The following is a 17,465-nucleotide window of genomic DNA, read 5'->3' on the forward strand; positions in this document are numbered from 1 at the left end:
CTAGCAAGGCACTTTGGCGTTTCAAATAGTTCTCCTTCAGTGCCCAACACCTTTCAGTGTTCTTTGGCCAATAGAAAATCTCTAGCGATTATTTTAAACATTTGTTTTTCGTTGCCTAGATTTCTAGCTTTGTGTTTCGTTGTCCATATAGACACTTTATAATTTCTAGTCAGCACACATTTCAGTTTCAGGAAAGCTCAACTTTTGTGAAAAGACGTGACACGTTCTAAAAAATCGGCCTACTGCTAGGCTTGTTATAAAAATCCAAGTTTCCACAACATTATACACCTACTCACATTTAAAATCGAAAAATACTTTAACAGTTCAAGTAATGATATCCTTTTCGTCGCCACTAAATCAATGGGTTAAGATTCGCGTGAAATACATTGATGTTGTTCGAGTTTCAAAAATTAGTTTAAAAGATACTGAACCGCGCACCTGACACAAGGGCACATTATGCGCATAATGTGCAAGGTTTTAGTTTTTGAATACCATTAGGATTTGGTTCCACCGATAAGGCCTATAAAATTGACACCAAGAGATAAAAATGACATCTATCCAGTTTAATTTAGTTTAGTAGATCTGTTGACTGAATAATGCATTATGATTACATGAGTAGGACGCAAAAGAGACGCTAATATACTCAATTTTGCAGTTTATACTGTACCTACTTTCCCATTTCCTACCTAAAGGTAGTTTTAGGTTTCCTGATATCACGCTATATATTTAAATAATGAGGAATTTCCTAAAAATCGATTTTAATTCATTCAACAACATATATTAATGAATTCATAAAGAAATACTTATAAGTGCTTTATAGTTTTTTTCACATTGTAATATCAACAAATTGCAAGAAACGGCCATTAAATTCGTTTAAAGTTATGTGGCTAAGTTATTTCCTGATCCGACTTACATTTCATCCACTGTTTACGCCTTTTCGCTGTTCCCACGTTACGAGCAAATAATCACTTATCGCGGCCTCTCGTCATTTCGCCCAAACTTATTGCGGCGTTATTCACGCTCGGGAGTTTTCCAGGCGCCGACGCAGCAGGCGGTGTTTTGTCAAGACGTATATAAGTGACGTCACACCACTTCTGGTTGCTACGTTGTTTGTTTGGAATTTGTTGACTAAGGTTTCGGTTTCTTCCGGTAATGCTCTGGCGAACGTAGCTTGAGAGGCGATGATCCCTCTATTGCACTTGAGCCTATATGTTTTGACTTGAACATTTCATATTTACTTCAGTGCGTAAGTTACTAGGTATTCTGTCACTAACCAACTTTAATAAATAATTATCCAAGAAACACATCATGGTAGGCATTAATTTGAACAGGCTTAAAACAGTATTTAATCCAGGGGTGGACAAACATTTTTGTCACGCGCCCGCTTTCTAAAATTCGGTTGAAAGAGTTTGAAGGGCCGCATAACATGGATTAGAGTTTAGTTTTGGATAAACCACGAGTAGGTGGGCCCTACAGGCCACAACAGAATCTATGAAAACATGGTAACAAATGATAAAAATTTAGTATCTTTAATACTCTGTTCTTTATATCCGTTGCAACAGTCGAACATCGTTTTGGTTTGGTTGTTTGCTGCATCACATGGTAAACTAGTTTATTGCGGGGTTCTATAATATAAGGGCCTACAAGCTAAATCATTTTCGTTTGTCATTCAAAAAAGGGATAACTTAAAAGGATGACATAACCTATATCACTACATTCTTATTAGCGTACCTATAAAAGTCCGGCATCATACACTTATTTGAATAGGAAAACATTTTTTTGTATTTTAGGGGCAGGATTATTTCTCTCTTTTCATGGATCGTTGAAACTGATTCTCACTCGTTTTTAACAACAATGCATGATGTGAGTATTCTATGTCGACTTAACCAAACGTGTCATCTATGACGTTTATGTCACGCATGAATGTACACAGTTGGAAAACTCGATGTGGAAGTATAAACTCGTCTTAAAATTTTTTATACAAAACTGTTGAAAAAGAAATGTTGTAATAGTTTTCTAACTCAATGTTTTCAATAAGGGTTTAATAAAAATAACACCATAGCCCGACTACAACTTATCTTATTTGTGTTTTGCTGGTGTATTTTTAGAATTAAAAATGCTGACCAAATTTGAATCAAAGTCTGCTCGTGTTAAAGGTATGTAAACAATTATATTTTTTGTGCTGATTGTTGTGCATTAAAGTTTGTATTTGTAGACTTCACCACAGTATCAGTTTTTGAACAGACATTATAATTTGATATTGTATTCAAATCCTTTTTTCAGGTCTTTCCTTTCATCCCAAGCGACCTTGGATTCTTTCGTCGCTTCACAATGGCATCATTCAACTATGGGATTATAGAATGTGCACACTGATTGACAAATTTGAAGAACACGATGGTATGATTTTTGTTTTTCAACACACTTGACGATTTTTATTCTCACCTAACGTGTTAAAACATGAGACTCCTTAAGTCCGATACTTTGTATTTAATACCAATACCGACCATACCCTGTATATTAATCAAAAAGTACTGCAATGAGATACCCAAATAATATACTTAGAAAAAATAGTTAATGGGACACTGGTAAGCCTAATTTTTTTCTGATTGTTCAGTAAAATTGCTAAAAAACATTCATCATTTAAAGTGAAAAATGCTCATATGACTTTGGTCCCTAAAAAGCATTAGTAAACTGCCCAAAATAAGTGATGATATATGGCAGGTGTGGCTAACTTAAATGCTCGATTGACGATCAACTAAAATATTTAAAAAACTGCTGATCGACCAGTTCGGTAATAAAGCCACAGAAGCAACTGTCACAATGCTACTTTTTTGAGATTCTTTGCGCCTCGGACAAAATTTATATACCAAATTGGAAACTTTGGATATTGCATGGGGAAGACGTTTATGCACGCCTGCAATAACATTATTTCTAAAATTTGCATGACGGAAAAAGAAGTGGTATACTGAAGACTGTTATCGTCTTGATATTTCAGTCTTTAGAGTTTGAGCAAATTTTTGCAACTCACTGCATTTTACAGCGGTTTTACATGAAATGTGTGGCTACAGCTGAGAGTGCATGTTTATCTTTCCAATTTGGAATTTTTTCAAACTAGCGTTTTAGTCTTTAAATAAAACATTTGCATAAAATTTATTATGTAAAAATACTTTTCATCATGCAACACAATCTTCTGAGCTTACATTGTTTAGAAAAAAAGATTTTGCTGACAATTTATTTTTTAGGTCCTGTAAGAGGAATTTGTTTCCACAATCAACAGCCATTGTTTGTCTCTGGAGGTGATGATTACAAAATTAAGGTGGGCAGTTTTACTGTTTTCCTATGTTAAAAAAACATGCTTTGTGTTGCACAGTTAAATATCTTCTTTAATAAGATAAGTTTTATGTTTAGCTTGTTTCGTGTTTTTCCATGTTTCTAGATTTGGAATTACAAACTACGAAGATGTTTGTTTACCTTACTCGGCCATTTGGATTACATTCGCACCACGGTTTTCCACCATGAATATCCATGGATTCTTTCTGGTTCCGATGATCAGGTGATTACAATTATCCATTTTTACTCATTAAAGTACTGATGCTTCGAACACCTATTCGAGCAATCTTCTTTAGGGCAATATAATTGCAACTATATGCGAAAAAATATATATACTAGGCAAACAGTAAAAGAAAAACAACAATGGACCACATTCTAAACCACGAGGCGCGAAAATTGAGATAAACACCCAATCTCCTTTTTTTCTTTTTGCCTGACAGCAACAGCATATTTTATCGACTTTATATGGTTGCTATTTATGGGGTCATAATTGAAGGTTTGTTTTTATAATAGACAATCCGGATTTGGAACTGGCAATCTAGATCTTGCATCGCTGTGCTCACCGGCCACAACCATTATGTGATGTCGGCCCAATTTCATCCATCTGAAGATCTCGTTGTTTCCGCCTCATTGGATCAGACTGCAAGGGTGTGGGACATTGCTGGCCTGAGAAAAAAGAATCTCTCCCCTGGATCAGGAGTAGAGGAGTCTTCCTCTCGTGGAAGCGGTGTTGGTGCTCCCGCTTCCATTGAGCTCTTTGGAAGCACCGATGTCATGATTAAACATGTCTTGGAGGTAATGTTATTTTGTCACAAGTCTTTGAACTTGTCTTATGTCCATTGTCCACCCTTAGTTATGCTGTTTCTATACTGTTCAACGTTATATTACAAAAAATCCTGAGGTTAAAATTTTAAGTCTTTAAAAACCTACATATTTTCTTTGTAAACTCACTGAATGTCATTGAATTTTTTTTATAAAATTTGTTTGACAACCCTGTTATGTCAAAAGTTGTTTGTAGTTCTGTTAATTGTTATTCTAACAGATTTTCCTTTCTTCCTAATTTATAGTTCTCTTTTGATTATTATACTACTTTATCCTTTTTCGGATGAAAGTATCTAACAAATTCTACTTGTATGAATTATACTACCTGTAATTCTATTTGTTGAAAGATGTTTTAATATTATATATCGAATTATTGATTGCGATGGTCAGTTAGTGTATAGTAGTCTATTTACAATATAATGTTTTACTTTTTTAAATGATTTCTAAAAAGCACTGGCGTAAAATGACAAATTATTAGGTCTACTTAGAGTACTTTGTATTTGATTGTTATCCTTTCTTTTTAGGGTCACGATCGTGGTGTAAACTGGGCTTGCTTTCACCCAACCATGCCTCTCGTTGTGACCTCAGCCGACGACCGTCTCGTCAAACTCTGGCGAATGAACGAGTCTAAAGCCTGGGAAGTGGACTCATGCCGTGGTCATTACAACAACGTGTCCAGCTGTGCCTTTCACCCTCGCCAAGAGCTGATTCTCAGTGCTTCGGAGGACAAATCCATCAGGGTGTGGGACATGGGCAAGCGAACCAGCATAAACACATTCAGACGAGATCATGACAGGTTTGTTTTCCAGTTGGATACAAATCATGACTCAGCGTTTCCTTGCGACCAATTTATTGTGATGGGTTTATGCAAAAACAATGGTGTCAAACTAAACAACCATTATTTTTCCTTGGGGCTGCTAATTTCATATATATACTAAAACAATGCTCTATTAATTAGTAACAAAAAAAAATTATTTGGCTGTTAGTTGAACTAACAATATCTCTTTAAAACTATGATGCTTTACACCAGTGGTTCTCAAACTTTCACGAGTCAGGGCCCCCCTTCCTTTAGCACTAAACACTCCGTGGTTCCCCTTGCTCATGAATTTGAAAAACACTTTAAATATAAAAGAGGTCTCTAAATACATAACTAAAACCAAAAAATAGTTTAACAGGCTAATTAGTAAAGTAAGACATGCCTGTGACCCCATTAAGACCTGTTTCCCTGATGGCTAATGGTCACTGTTGAAAAACTGCTTTACACCTTTCCGTCAAAAAGTTTTGTTTTTTCAGTTAGTCAAATGTAGCTTTCAATAAGATTGTATTTTCTAGATTTTGGATTTTGTCCTGTCATCCCACCTTGAATCTTTTTGCTGCTGGTCACGATGGTGGTATGGTGATCTTCAAGTTGGAGCGTGAGCGTCCAGCTTTTGCCACTCATGGAAACTTTCTCTTCTATGTCAAGGACAAATACCTGCGCAAGCTGGACTTCACCACAAGCAAGGACACTGCTGCTATGCAGCTAAGAGGGTAAATAATTCTTTAGTTATAAATTTACACTGTAGCAGGCCTTTTTTTAAATAATGCAATATTTTGGAGTTTGTTATTATTGCTTAAAGAAAAAAAATACAAAAAAATGAATATATGTTAAAGTATTAATGTACTGTAACCTACATTTCTGTTGATTAATTGCAATCTATTATTTGTAGAGGGTCAAAGGCTTCAGTGTTTTCCTTGTCATACAACCCTGCCGAGAATGCTGTCGTTGTCACTTCGAGGGCCTCTAACATTGAGAACTCGCACTACGACCTCTACCAGATACCAAAGAACACGGATTCCTCCAATCCAGATGGTAAGCTGTCTCTTTACTACGTATACATAGATTAAATATAACAAAAGTGTCATATTTCTTAGTTTATCCGATTGAAAGCTTATTTAGTAGTAGAAGATGACCATTTTGGACAAATGTTTCCAGATAACAAATTACCCCTTTTTCTCTTTGTTGTAGTATAAACTTTAGACCTAGGTTAACGTTTCTTCTAGTGATATCTAGGGTTTAAATATAGTTTACTTAAACTAAACAACTTACAAGGACTAAAACATGCGACAATTGGCATAATAACTCTGAAAATGAACTAAATATGAAACAAATGGCTAATAAGACGTATTATCATTTAGTTATTCATGTAAGTGACAGTCGTGTACATGTTGACAGTAAGAATATATAATTGGTAAATGAATAGTTTTAGTATGACTGTCTAAATGTTTTTCAAATGTGCAGTAAGATTTTGCTGCAAAAAAAGGTTAATCTAATGTTAATCTGCAGCACCGGAGGGAAAGAGATCATCGGGTCTCACTGCTGTGTGGGTTGCCCGTAACCGATTCGCCGTCCTTGATCGCACTCACACCATCATCATCAAAAATCTCAAGAACGAGATTACCAAGAAGGTTCAGGTGCCGGCGGTCGACGAGATTTTCTACGCCGGAACTGGCTCGCTGTTGCTGCGCACCCCGGAAGGCATCACTCTTTATGATGTGCAACAAAAACGGTAAGACATATGTATGAGTATTGAGTATTGAGTATAGGCCTGACTGCCAGAAAATTTGCCCAAATTGAAGAAAAGCCTTTTTTGTTGAGTTTTAGTATCCATTGTTTTTACGACTTATTTTGAAAGTTTTATAGTTGGGCTAGTCCCAAAATCGAGGTACAAGTTGGGAAAATAATAGCCAATAGTAGGCAATTTATTAATGTTAAACTAGAACTGTTGTACATCCTTTCAGTAATAGTATGCAAAAAATAGTAGGCAGTGGATTGAAACGCTTTAGGCTCTAAACACTTTTAACGTTACCGACCATCCATGTGCAATGCGCATGTGTTTATCCGTGATAAGTACCTTAAATAACTTAAAAATAGCAATAAACAGAAATGAACTGTTCACTTTCACACTTCGCATGACTCTTGAAACAATCGCAAAATGCTAATATAGCTATAAGCCTATATCCAGGGTTGCCATCTGCTATAGGACCAAAAATAAGCACGCTGCTCTATGATGATGTAATACCACTCGTAGTTATTTAATGCAAGCTGTCGCGCAATTCTTCTAGCGAAATCCTTGCTTAAAAACATTTCGAACTGCCAAAGTCGAGTTTATTTGTGCTTAACTTGGATAAGTAGTCAAAATTAAATTATAAGAAATAAAATTAAGACAAACGTAACGCACATCTCAAAATTAAGCACGTCACTTAAAAATAAGCATATTAGTATTTTTCTTACACTCTACTTAAAACTAAGCACAAATCTTGGGAATAAACCCAAAATGGCAACCCCGTATATTACCCTCTTTCGCCCGTCGCTTTTTGCAGTTCGCTGGCCTCGGTGAAGATCGCCAAGGTGAAGTACGTGGTGTGGTCGAGCGACATGTCGCACATCGCGCTGCTCGCCAAGCACAACATCATTATCTGCAACCGAAAGCTCGAATCGATGGCCACCATCCACGAGAACGTGCGCGTCAAGTCCGGCGCTTGGGAGGAAAGCGGGGTTTTCATCTACACCACTTCGAACCACATCAAATACGCACTCACCAATGGGTAAAAAATGCGCACTCAAAAATACCTTTGTTTGTTTTGTATTGCTATAACTTTAAATGTAATTTCGTATTGCTATACTCTTAGATGTCGTAGTAGATTTGTGCGGACTTTTTATTTGATTTATATATATTATATATTATATTTCATTTTTATTTATTTGTTATATATATACACAAGATGCCATCATGGAAATGTAGATATTACATTTAAATGAAATCCTTTACTCATTGTTTTTGATCCACCTCTTAAGATTGAAAGATTCATTTTATTTTTGTGCAACCATTTTGAAACTAAGAACACAAAAAATACACGCCGAAAATATCTTACGTCCATCGAATCTAGCTGTCCAGTTGTCCACTGTCTAAAATCTAAATTGCCAGGGAGTTACGGTCAAAATTTAAACGTTTGTTCAAATTAGTTTACTACAGCTTTCGCCTTCTCTTTCATTTTACTTTGTTTTACAATTGTTATAGCTTGTTACGTGTTCCTTATATGTGATAATTTTTTTCAGTGACCACGGCATAATCCGTACCCTGGACCTTCCGATCTACGTGACCCGTGTTAAGGGAACCAGTGTGTACTGCCTAGACAGAGAGACCAGACCCAGGGTACTCAACATTGATCCCACCGAATTCAGATTCAAGGTATGAAAATCAAAGATTAGCAAACTCTACGAGTTGGTTAAAATTTTTGTTACGCAGTGATTGCAACAAACAGATTCGTTATTTGATCGTTCGTTTTAAGTGCATTCATTAATAATAATATATTACTTAATTAAACCAAATAAAATTCTATACAGGGTTTTTCCTAAGTTGGCAAACCAAAATTCTAGTTTATTTATTTTTTGTTATTCTGACGGTCGAGAGATGGTTTACTAAAAAATTGAAAATAAAGCATAATGTTTTATTCGCATTACTCATTTCGTAAATTCCTTTTCGTAAATAATTTGTTCATGAGTTGTTTTTGTTTTGGAGCATGGTTTTATTTTATCCCTGATAGAAATCTCCTTGAAAAATGACAAAATTCGTATAAGGTTTAGAGGCAGATATCTTGTTGAGTATTTTTTTGACCTAAACAAATCGTTTCATCATTAACATAAGAGGCATCATTAAAACCTAACTGAATAACTGTGCTTCAAACTAAAGTAGAAAGTGCCAAAAAACGCGATGACAATATTTTTTTCCTTTTCCACCAGATGGCGCTGGTGAACCGCAAGTACGACGAGGTGCTTCACATGGTCCGCAACACAAAGCTGGTCGGCCAGTCGATCATCGCCTACCTCCAGCAGAAGGGTTACCCAGAGGTGGCGCTTCACTTCGTTAAGGACGACAAGACACGTTTCTCGCTTGCACTCGAGTGCGGCGACATCGAGGTAGGTTTTTGGGGAGATTTTATTTTTTAGAGCAGCTATAAAAAATAAAGTTGTCGTGTTTCTGAAAAAATATATAATTGAGCATCTACACTGCATGAATTCCACATTTGCAACATAGTCTCTTGATCAAGTATACCCCTAAACACACTTATCCAAATTTTGTCCATGTATAGGTTGCGCTATTATTGGGTAGATAGCAAGTAGTGGGGGATTACGGCCGGCTGTAGCCGTATGTTGCCCGTCCCTGCCCTAAGACCTAAAACGCACTTAACACCATTTTGCCTGTAGGTAGCGCTTGCTGCTGCGAAGGCGCTAGACGACAAGCAGTGTTGGGAAGCTCTCGGTGAGGTTGCTCTCGCCCACGGAAACCACCAAGTGGTCGAGACCGCATACCAAAGGACCAAGGACTTCGACAAACTCTCCTTCCTCTATCTGCTCACCGGAAACCTTGAGAAGCTGAGAAAAATTATGAAAATCGGTGAGTTACTTTGACATGAAATGTGAGAACATCTTATTTTACAGTGACTAGAATCTAATTAGCGGTGATAAAAACATTTCCACCAGTGGTTTTCAAACTTCTATGGTCCCTGGTCCCTGGTCAGTTAAAGAGACTAAAACAACCCCAGGCTAATCAATGAATAAAAAATGTTGTTAAAACGTTTCTGTCGGTCATTTTGTCTTCCATATAGCAAACAAGCAAAACAATAAAAATAAAAAATCTAAGGGCTAACTTTCGTAACGTTTCAACTTATTCTTATATTTGCGCCCTTACATCACTCCTCTATTTAGCCGATTTATGCAAAAATACTTGAAAAAGTTCTTTGGATTTAATTTGTTGTAAAATTGTTTTCATTTACACTTATACGAACAATTCTCCCTTTTTTGCCAAGTTCTGCAAAGATACTGAGTTATTTTATTGTTTTGTCTTATTTGTTTTATTTACACCCTTAAACTATAGTTTTCCTCTCTTCAGCCAAGTTTCGTCATGCAAACAGCATTTTTGATTTTGTATCCTAAACAATTTTAATAACGCTTTAAACAAAGAATTTCGTTCTCGTTTGCAAACGTTATAACGTCAGTCATTATGTCTGCAATTTATGCGGAATGCGAAAACAAACCAGAAAAAAATTTAAGTGCGATATCAGCACCGATACCCTAGTATCGGACGAGTTCCGATACCACCACTTGGCATCGGGTATCGGCTGCAACATTTAATCCAACATCCCTAGTTACAAGTTACACATTAAATTTACGGCCTTATTCACTCGCTCCTCTTTTAGCCGAATTCCGCAAAGACACCTCGGGTCACTACCAGGCCGCTCTCTACCTCGGCGACGTCTCTGAGCGAGTCAAGGTGCTCAAGGGGTGCGGCCAGAAGTCCCTGGCTTACCTCACCGCCGCTACTCACGGCCTCACTGAGGAAGCAGAGAACTTGAAGGAGGAGGTTGCTCCTGAGGTTGATCCCAACGCGGTCCTCCTGCAACCTCCGCCGCCGATCCGACAGTGCGAGGAAAACTGGCCGCTGCTCACCATCAGCAAAGGTAGCTGGCAGTAAATTTATTGATTGGGTAGGGATACTTTAAGTCTGTGATTCTAAAACTGTTTGCCTCGATAGATTCACAAGAATGCTACGAAGCTTATTTGTAATTTTGCAATAAAATTATTTGAATTACAAATAGGCATCCAGATAGCGTGATAATTCAATGGTACACTATTTATAGATAACTGATAATATTATGGTATTTACCTCTATTTCTTTGACGTGTATGAAGCAATAAAATCCGTTAACATTATACTGTATGAAAGTTTTAGGCTCTACAAAATATTGTGAAAAAAGTGCTTTCGAGTCGTTCTTAGTAGCACGATCACTGCTCTACTGGTGAACATTGAAAGCAAAGTTTGAATGACCAAGTCGCGTAAAGCAATGTGGTTTATTTGAACTCTTTCTCGCTTTCCCTTATTTATCGCCCACAGGATTTGGCAGCAACGGTCAAATCTAGTTTTTATTAAACACTCTCAAACTGTATATTTGTTTAACTATAAAAAAAATTAATAAATAATTTGTAAAAGACTGAAATGAAACAAACTAACTAAAGTTTTTTTTTTTGGAAAACATTATTTAAAAAAACAACAACTAATATTTCTGTCATGTTTAACGAGTTATAAAGTTACTGATTTGATGTAACTTTAAGTTTAGAGGAATGCTTTAAATAACATTGTTTTAAAATTAAACTGCCTCTATATCAGCACTGATCTTATGTATATCTACCAAGCGAGTTAATTCTTTCCCGCGCTCAACCACACAACTTCTCCATTGTTCACCAATCACCAGACAGCTCCTATTAAATTCCACAATTTTTCATCCACTTCTTCTTTGCCACCTCCCAGGCTTCTTCCAGGAGTCGCGGATGGCCAAGGGAGCAAGCGGAGGACTCGGCGCCGACGTGGACCTGGACGCGGACACCGGTGGCTGGGGAGACGAGGTGGAGCTCATCATCGACGACGAGGGAGCCATCGTCGAGGAGGACTTTGAGGACGCGCAAGAGGGTGACGCAGAAGAGGGGGGAGGTTGGGATGTGGACGACGACGACCTTGAGCTGCCTCCAGACCTCGACATCGGACCGAGCGATGGAGCTCAGGGTGAAGGCTTCTTCGTGGCTCCAACCAAAGGTAGGTATTTTTTGGGAGTTTCCCATTATTCAAAAAAAAAGAAATCCAAAAAGGCGAAGGTCCCGAATTTTCAACTTAGAGAATTCCGCGTTTCTGACGTTAATGATGTCATAAAATAGTGACGGGTATGACGTATTTCCTCAATATTCATTTTGCAACCAGCTGATAATTGATAATCCTTGTTTCTAGCTATATATTTACGAAAAGGGATTCTTTCTGTACAAGCGTTGCTAGTATATATTACTCTGCCCAGTCTAGTAATTGTGTAAAATATAGGATGTGTAGAAAGGGTGAAGTTTATAAGAAGAATTGCTATTGGGTATTCGCTCGGCAACATTGCTTAATCTGATGTAACCTTACAAAACCACCAAGCGTTCAATCGAGTTTTAGTGATAGATCTATGTTAGGCACTCAATTTTTAACAGTTCGTTCAACCTGGATATGAGTCCAACCAGAGTACACTCTTGTAGTCAAGTGTCGGTATATTACTATTACTCTCTCCACTCAGTAGCTTATCATGGACGAGTGTCAAACATAAACCAGTTTAGTATATACCATGACTTTTACCGCTTTAACAGGGACGTCTCAGTCTCAAGTTTGGTGCAACAACTCTCAGCTTCCAGTTGATCATGTACTGGCCGGATCATTCGACACCGCATTCCGAGTAAGTAAACGTGGCCTCATTGGCGTTTCACCCTTCACATTTTAGCTGCGACTTAAAAACTGTGGATATTTTACCGATTACGCTCTAACCCAGTTGTTTTCGTGCTTTCTGTAAACCAGTTGTTTTTGGGCTTTCCTATTCCGTGATCGTCGTACGTTAATTTTCTACACCCGAAGCCCCTTGAGTCTTTAACATTCAATTTGTTAAAAGAGTCTACTTACACCTCTTGTTTTTTAGCCACGTTAGACATTCCGGCGAAAAAGCCCAAAATATAATGCGATCAGAGTTAAATGCGCTCTTGTTAGTTTGAACATTCTTACATATTATGCCTTACGTCGTGACTTCCCAAATAATGCCAAAGGCAACCAACTGACTAGCGGAAAAATGAAAACAACAAAAAATTACTTTGCCTCAAATATTTGCCAAAAAATAACAGATTTAAAGACTATTTGCTGAAAACTACTACGCACAAGGCTCGAGGGTAATTTAAGATCGCCATTAAGTTTCAGCCGCGAGTCCCCGAAACACAGTGAGCGGGTTTTTGGAGTTCGTGCAAATGCTCGCTAACGCACGTGCACCGTTAAGCGATCAACTGACCAGGAGTGGTAGCATCTGGGGCCGCCATATTATTTGCCTTTTTGCAGGCCAAGAAGTTAATAACCCCCGTGTTGATATTTGTTTTAATCTTCTTCAATTTGCTAACCTTTCTGTGTCTTTGTTTTATGATTTAAAGATTCTTCGAAAATACGTAAAAGCCGCAAACATTGTACGAAACCTCAAAATTGGACCTCTATAAATAAAATTTGCGCATCACTAATTTTAACACCTTTTTGCTGTACACATAATGATGTCTGGCCTGGTTTATGAAAAAAAAACTGATCTAACCGTTGCTCTACCATGTCATGCAGTTACTCCACGACCAAGTCGGTGTGACGGACTTCAAGCCGTACAAGACTCTCTTCATGCAAACCTACGCCAGATCGCGCACCAACTTCACCGGCATCCCGGGACTTCCCCCGATGAAGGGCTTCCCCCATCGAAATTGGAGGGAGGCCGGCGCCAAGGGGGGATTACCCGTGGTGGGCCTGAACCTTGCCACCCTTGCTACGAGATTGCAGGTGTGACTTCACATATTACTAAAATTTGTGTTGTCTGTGTGTTAGACTGTACTGTTGAAAATATTTTTTTTAAATCGAGAGGTTTCGCAAACGATAAAGCCTGGCCATTTTTTTGTTAATTCATGAGTGGCTGTTTAAGATATAACTAAATTGATTCTATCGTGGAAATTGCCAACGGTTAAAAAGCGTTTTTAGAGACTCTATTTTTTAAAACAAAATCTATATTTTTTATGCGTTAGATGTAATTCAAGCTATTAACAATAATTAAGTTGTTCTCCATTTGACAAAATATACCAACTCCATACAATACGTCTCGGTCGCATTTGTTGTTGTTGTTATATGGCCTTATAGCAACGTCTATAAAAAGATGCATTAATGGCAAATCAATTTAACAAAAAAGTGTTTTCATTTTTCAAAGTTGTCATTCCTAACTGGTTTTTAAGAATGTACTGTTCATACCCACCTTATCTAGCTAACGGTAAACTCCTTCCGATTGGTTGCCAGATAAACTTGTTTTTATATTGCAGGATGCTTACAAGCTTACTAGGCTGGCTAAGTTTGATGACGCAATAGTGAAATTTCGCGACATTTTGCTTTCTGTTCCGCTCCTGGTGGTCGACAACAAGCAAGAAATTAGCGAGGTGACCAACGCTATTTTCAAGCCTAAGAAAATCCCTAGTTTTTAGCTTACCTTACCTCTCGATGTTCTTGGTTATAATTGTTGTGTTGTTTTTTTTTTGAACTTTAAATATGAGACATTGTCTTGCAAATATTTTATTCTTAGATTATAGCATATTTTTTGTTTCGTGAATGGTGTAAGCAGAGTATTACGCAAAAAATGTTCCAACGTTATTTGCGGAAGACTTATCGGAATAATCTTCCAGTCCTTTTAATTTATAATAAACATTTTTTTTATCTAAAAAGTATTATTTAAGACAGGGGTGGCCAACCAATCAGATACCAATAGCCGCATTTGTTACTTGGTTAACCGCAAAGAGCCAAACCATACACACATGAAACGAAATGAACGGCCTATCACTCCATTTCTTACTAACTCCACAAAGCTATCGCGCGAAGCGCGATAAAAGTGCCTTTATTTCGTTAGACAAAATTTTAATTTAGAATGAATACAATGGCCTTCGGCAAACAGTCGATTCGAAATCGAAGCTGACAATAATCCATAACTTAACCAAAGGAAATCGAAAACAAATTATAAATACAACATGAACGTAACAGCCGCATATAACTGTGTGAAGAGGCGCTGTTTGGCCATCCCTACATTAAGCGATCCAATTTAAAGTCTTCAAAAACCTTCAAATTTTCTTTGAATGAATTTTTTTCCAAAAATTCTGTGGCAACCCAATGTACTAACAAACTCACTGTTATTCGCCAGGCGCAGCAACTAGTCACAATCTGTCGCGAGTACATCGTTGGTCTGAGCATGGAGCAATTGCGCAAGTCGCTGCCCAAGTCCAGTCTTGAGGAGCAGAAGCGGTCTTGCGAGATGGCCGCCTACCTGACCCACTGCCAGTGGCAACCAATCCATCTCATCCTGGCGCTGCGAACCGCGCAGAACCTTGCCTACAAGCTTAAGAACTACAAGGTCGGTCGACGGTTGTCTTGTGATTTTGCATTTCTTTAGATTGATTAATTTAGCAAATAGGCCCGTCCCACAAACCCAACTTTTTTGTAAACGTGTGCTTATATTTCAAAAAATGTATTTTAAAAATGTTTGTTGTCAAAGTGTCTGGGGTCACGAACCAACCCTTTTTGTTATCTTCATCGCAAAAATATCATTGAGAGCTTAAGCGTGATACGCATCCTTGAAGGAACTACAGATATTAACGATGTATACTAACCAGGTGTCATCAATCTTTTTCATAACTCTAACGGAAAATTGGATCGCGGGCCGCACAACTAAAGGATTCACGATGGCGGGCCAAATGTAAAATTTTGTGCCCAACTTTATTTATATCATTATAATCGTTACAAAACTGAACAGGGCGTTATAAAATTTTTGTTGTTCAGTTTAAATTTGTTCGGAACTGCACCCGACGACCTTTTTGCTGTATGTTGTCACATCCCGCTAGCCGTAGTTTTGTGGCCCTTGTGCTAGAGTAGACCAAAGCACTCTCCAAACACAAATATTCTCACAATCTACTTTGAGACATTATTTTATATTACTTTAAAACTTACAACCTTGCCTCCCCAGACCGCCGCCTCCTTCGCGCGTCGACTTCTCGAGCTCGGACCAAAGCCGGACGTTGCGTCACAAACGCGCAAGATAATCGCCGCCTGCGAGAAGAACCCACGCGACGCCAACGAGCTGCTGTACGACGCTCACAACCCCTTCGACATCTGCGCCGCCACTTACGTTCCAATCTACAGGTAGGCGATTGCTTTTCGGTTGTGTATTGGCTTTCGGGCCAAGTTTCCAATCCGTCGGTTGAAAGAAATTTTAAACCTATACGCCGCCGCTTTTGCTTTTTAATGCGTTTTAGGCCTTAAGTTTTAAAAAGTAGGGGAAAAACAAACCCCGTTTGCTGAATACACCTGGGAGATCAAGGCAGACATCGTTGCCTGTAATATCTTATTTATTAGGACCTCTATTTGATTAACTTTTTAACTTATAGCGATTAGAGTTTCCACGGTCCCTTAACGCTTAATATTGCGTTTGCTTTTAAACCAGCGGGAAACTTGGCCGGACATTACCGAAACGCGTTTAAATAATATTTAACGTTCACATTTTTTGCAGGGGCAAGCCAGTTGAAAAGTGTCCGCTGAGTGGCGCCTGCTACACTCCTTCCCACAAAGGCGAGATCTGCCGAGTGAGTCAATGCACCCAGATAGGCAAGGACTGCGTCGGGCTTCGAGTTAGCTCCATCCAGTTCCGCTGATTCCATCGCCATCTAAAGCCCAGACTTTCTTAAATTTGTTTACGCTTGTATCCTGCTGCTTTCTCATTTCCATAAAGACCGAACTCTGATCGTTTTTTAGGAATTGTTTACTGGTAAAATTAAATATGTGTTTTAGCGTATTTTACGAACCCAGTGTTTTAAAAATAGTCCCCACAGTAGTTACCATATGTACAGCGATGCAAATTCACATCGACCTTTTTCTTTCTGTGCTACCCAGACCCTAAACTGATCATTCCGAACACATAAAAGTTTTAATTATTTTGTGGAATTTAACATTTATCTTGTTGGCCACAACGTTACTTTTGTTGGCTGCGCCTCAGTTTGCTCTTATCGGATTCTAAGGTCTATGCGACATTGACTGAACTTGTAGGTAGGAAGCCTTGTGTTACTCATCCTGTAACCTACTTTGGTGCAATGACATTGCGCAAGAAAATAAAATTATATCCAAACAAATATAGTGTGTCGTGACTGGTGAGTGATTCTATTTTGGATTAGAAAAGGTCGCTCATTAATGACAATTTATCAACTAACTGGTTTCTTTCTCTGGAATAGTGAGTTACTTTTCGGATAGTTTCTTAGATTTTGTGAGGCCAACGCTGGACTGCTAACCGTGGCTAATTGTTGCAGTAGAATAAAAACACTTTTAGTAAAAAAGGTGTTTATTAGAGGAAAAAACTCTTCCTATTAGTACTATCGTAACATACCGCCCTATATTTACTTGTATAAACTTAACAGTGGTCATACCTATAGGGAAGTCCGATACTTTACATTCTACTCCGATAACCAATATTTTGGGCAAAAAGCATAGTAATCCCTTATACCAAATGATGTCACTGCTATGCACAACAAGCAAAGTAGTTACAATTCAAACATTCGAAGGCCTTTTCACCAGGTTATTAGGCCAACATTTGCTTTAGGGTTAAAAACTTCAGTTACCTTCATTTGTGTTAGCCTTCTATAGTAATTTTCGATAAACTTACCTT

General features: G+C 38.0%; 1 protein-coding gene across 1 annotated transcript; it reads left to right on the forward strand.

Moving 5' to 3' along the window:
- Nucleotides 1–1,955: 1,955 nt before the first annotated feature.
- LOC146164696 (coatomer subunit alpha-like) lies at nt 1,956–16,926 on the forward strand. Its single transcript, XM_083382656.1, has 21 exons — nt 1,956–2,156; nt 2,284–2,397; nt 3,243–3,316; nt 3,437–3,553; nt 3,844–4,125; nt 4,677–4,948; nt 5,485–5,682; nt 5,862–6,004; nt 6,479–6,701; nt 7,516–7,740; nt 8,252–8,384; nt 8,936–9,112; nt 9,401–9,590; nt 10,393–10,653; nt 11,501–11,782; nt 12,361–12,446; nt 13,355–13,564; nt 14,092–14,205; nt 14,958–15,167; nt 15,777–15,952; nt 16,320–16,926. The coding sequence occupies exons 1-21, from the start codon at nt 2,117–2,119 to the stop codon at nt 16,459–16,461; spliced, it is 3,669 nt and encodes a 1,222-aa protein (XP_083238782.1). The 5' UTR covers nt 1,956–2,116; the 3' UTR covers nt 16,462–16,926.
- The last annotated feature ends 539 nt before the right edge of the window (nt 16,927–17,465 follow it).

This window comes from Ascidiella aspersa, chromosome 2 (assembly GCF_963924565.1).
Source record: "Ascidiella aspersa chromosome 2, kaAscAspe10.2, whole genome shotgun sequence".
NCBI lineage: Eukaryota > Metazoa > Chordata > Ascidiacea > Phlebobranchia > Ascidiidae > Ascidiella > Ascidiella aspersa.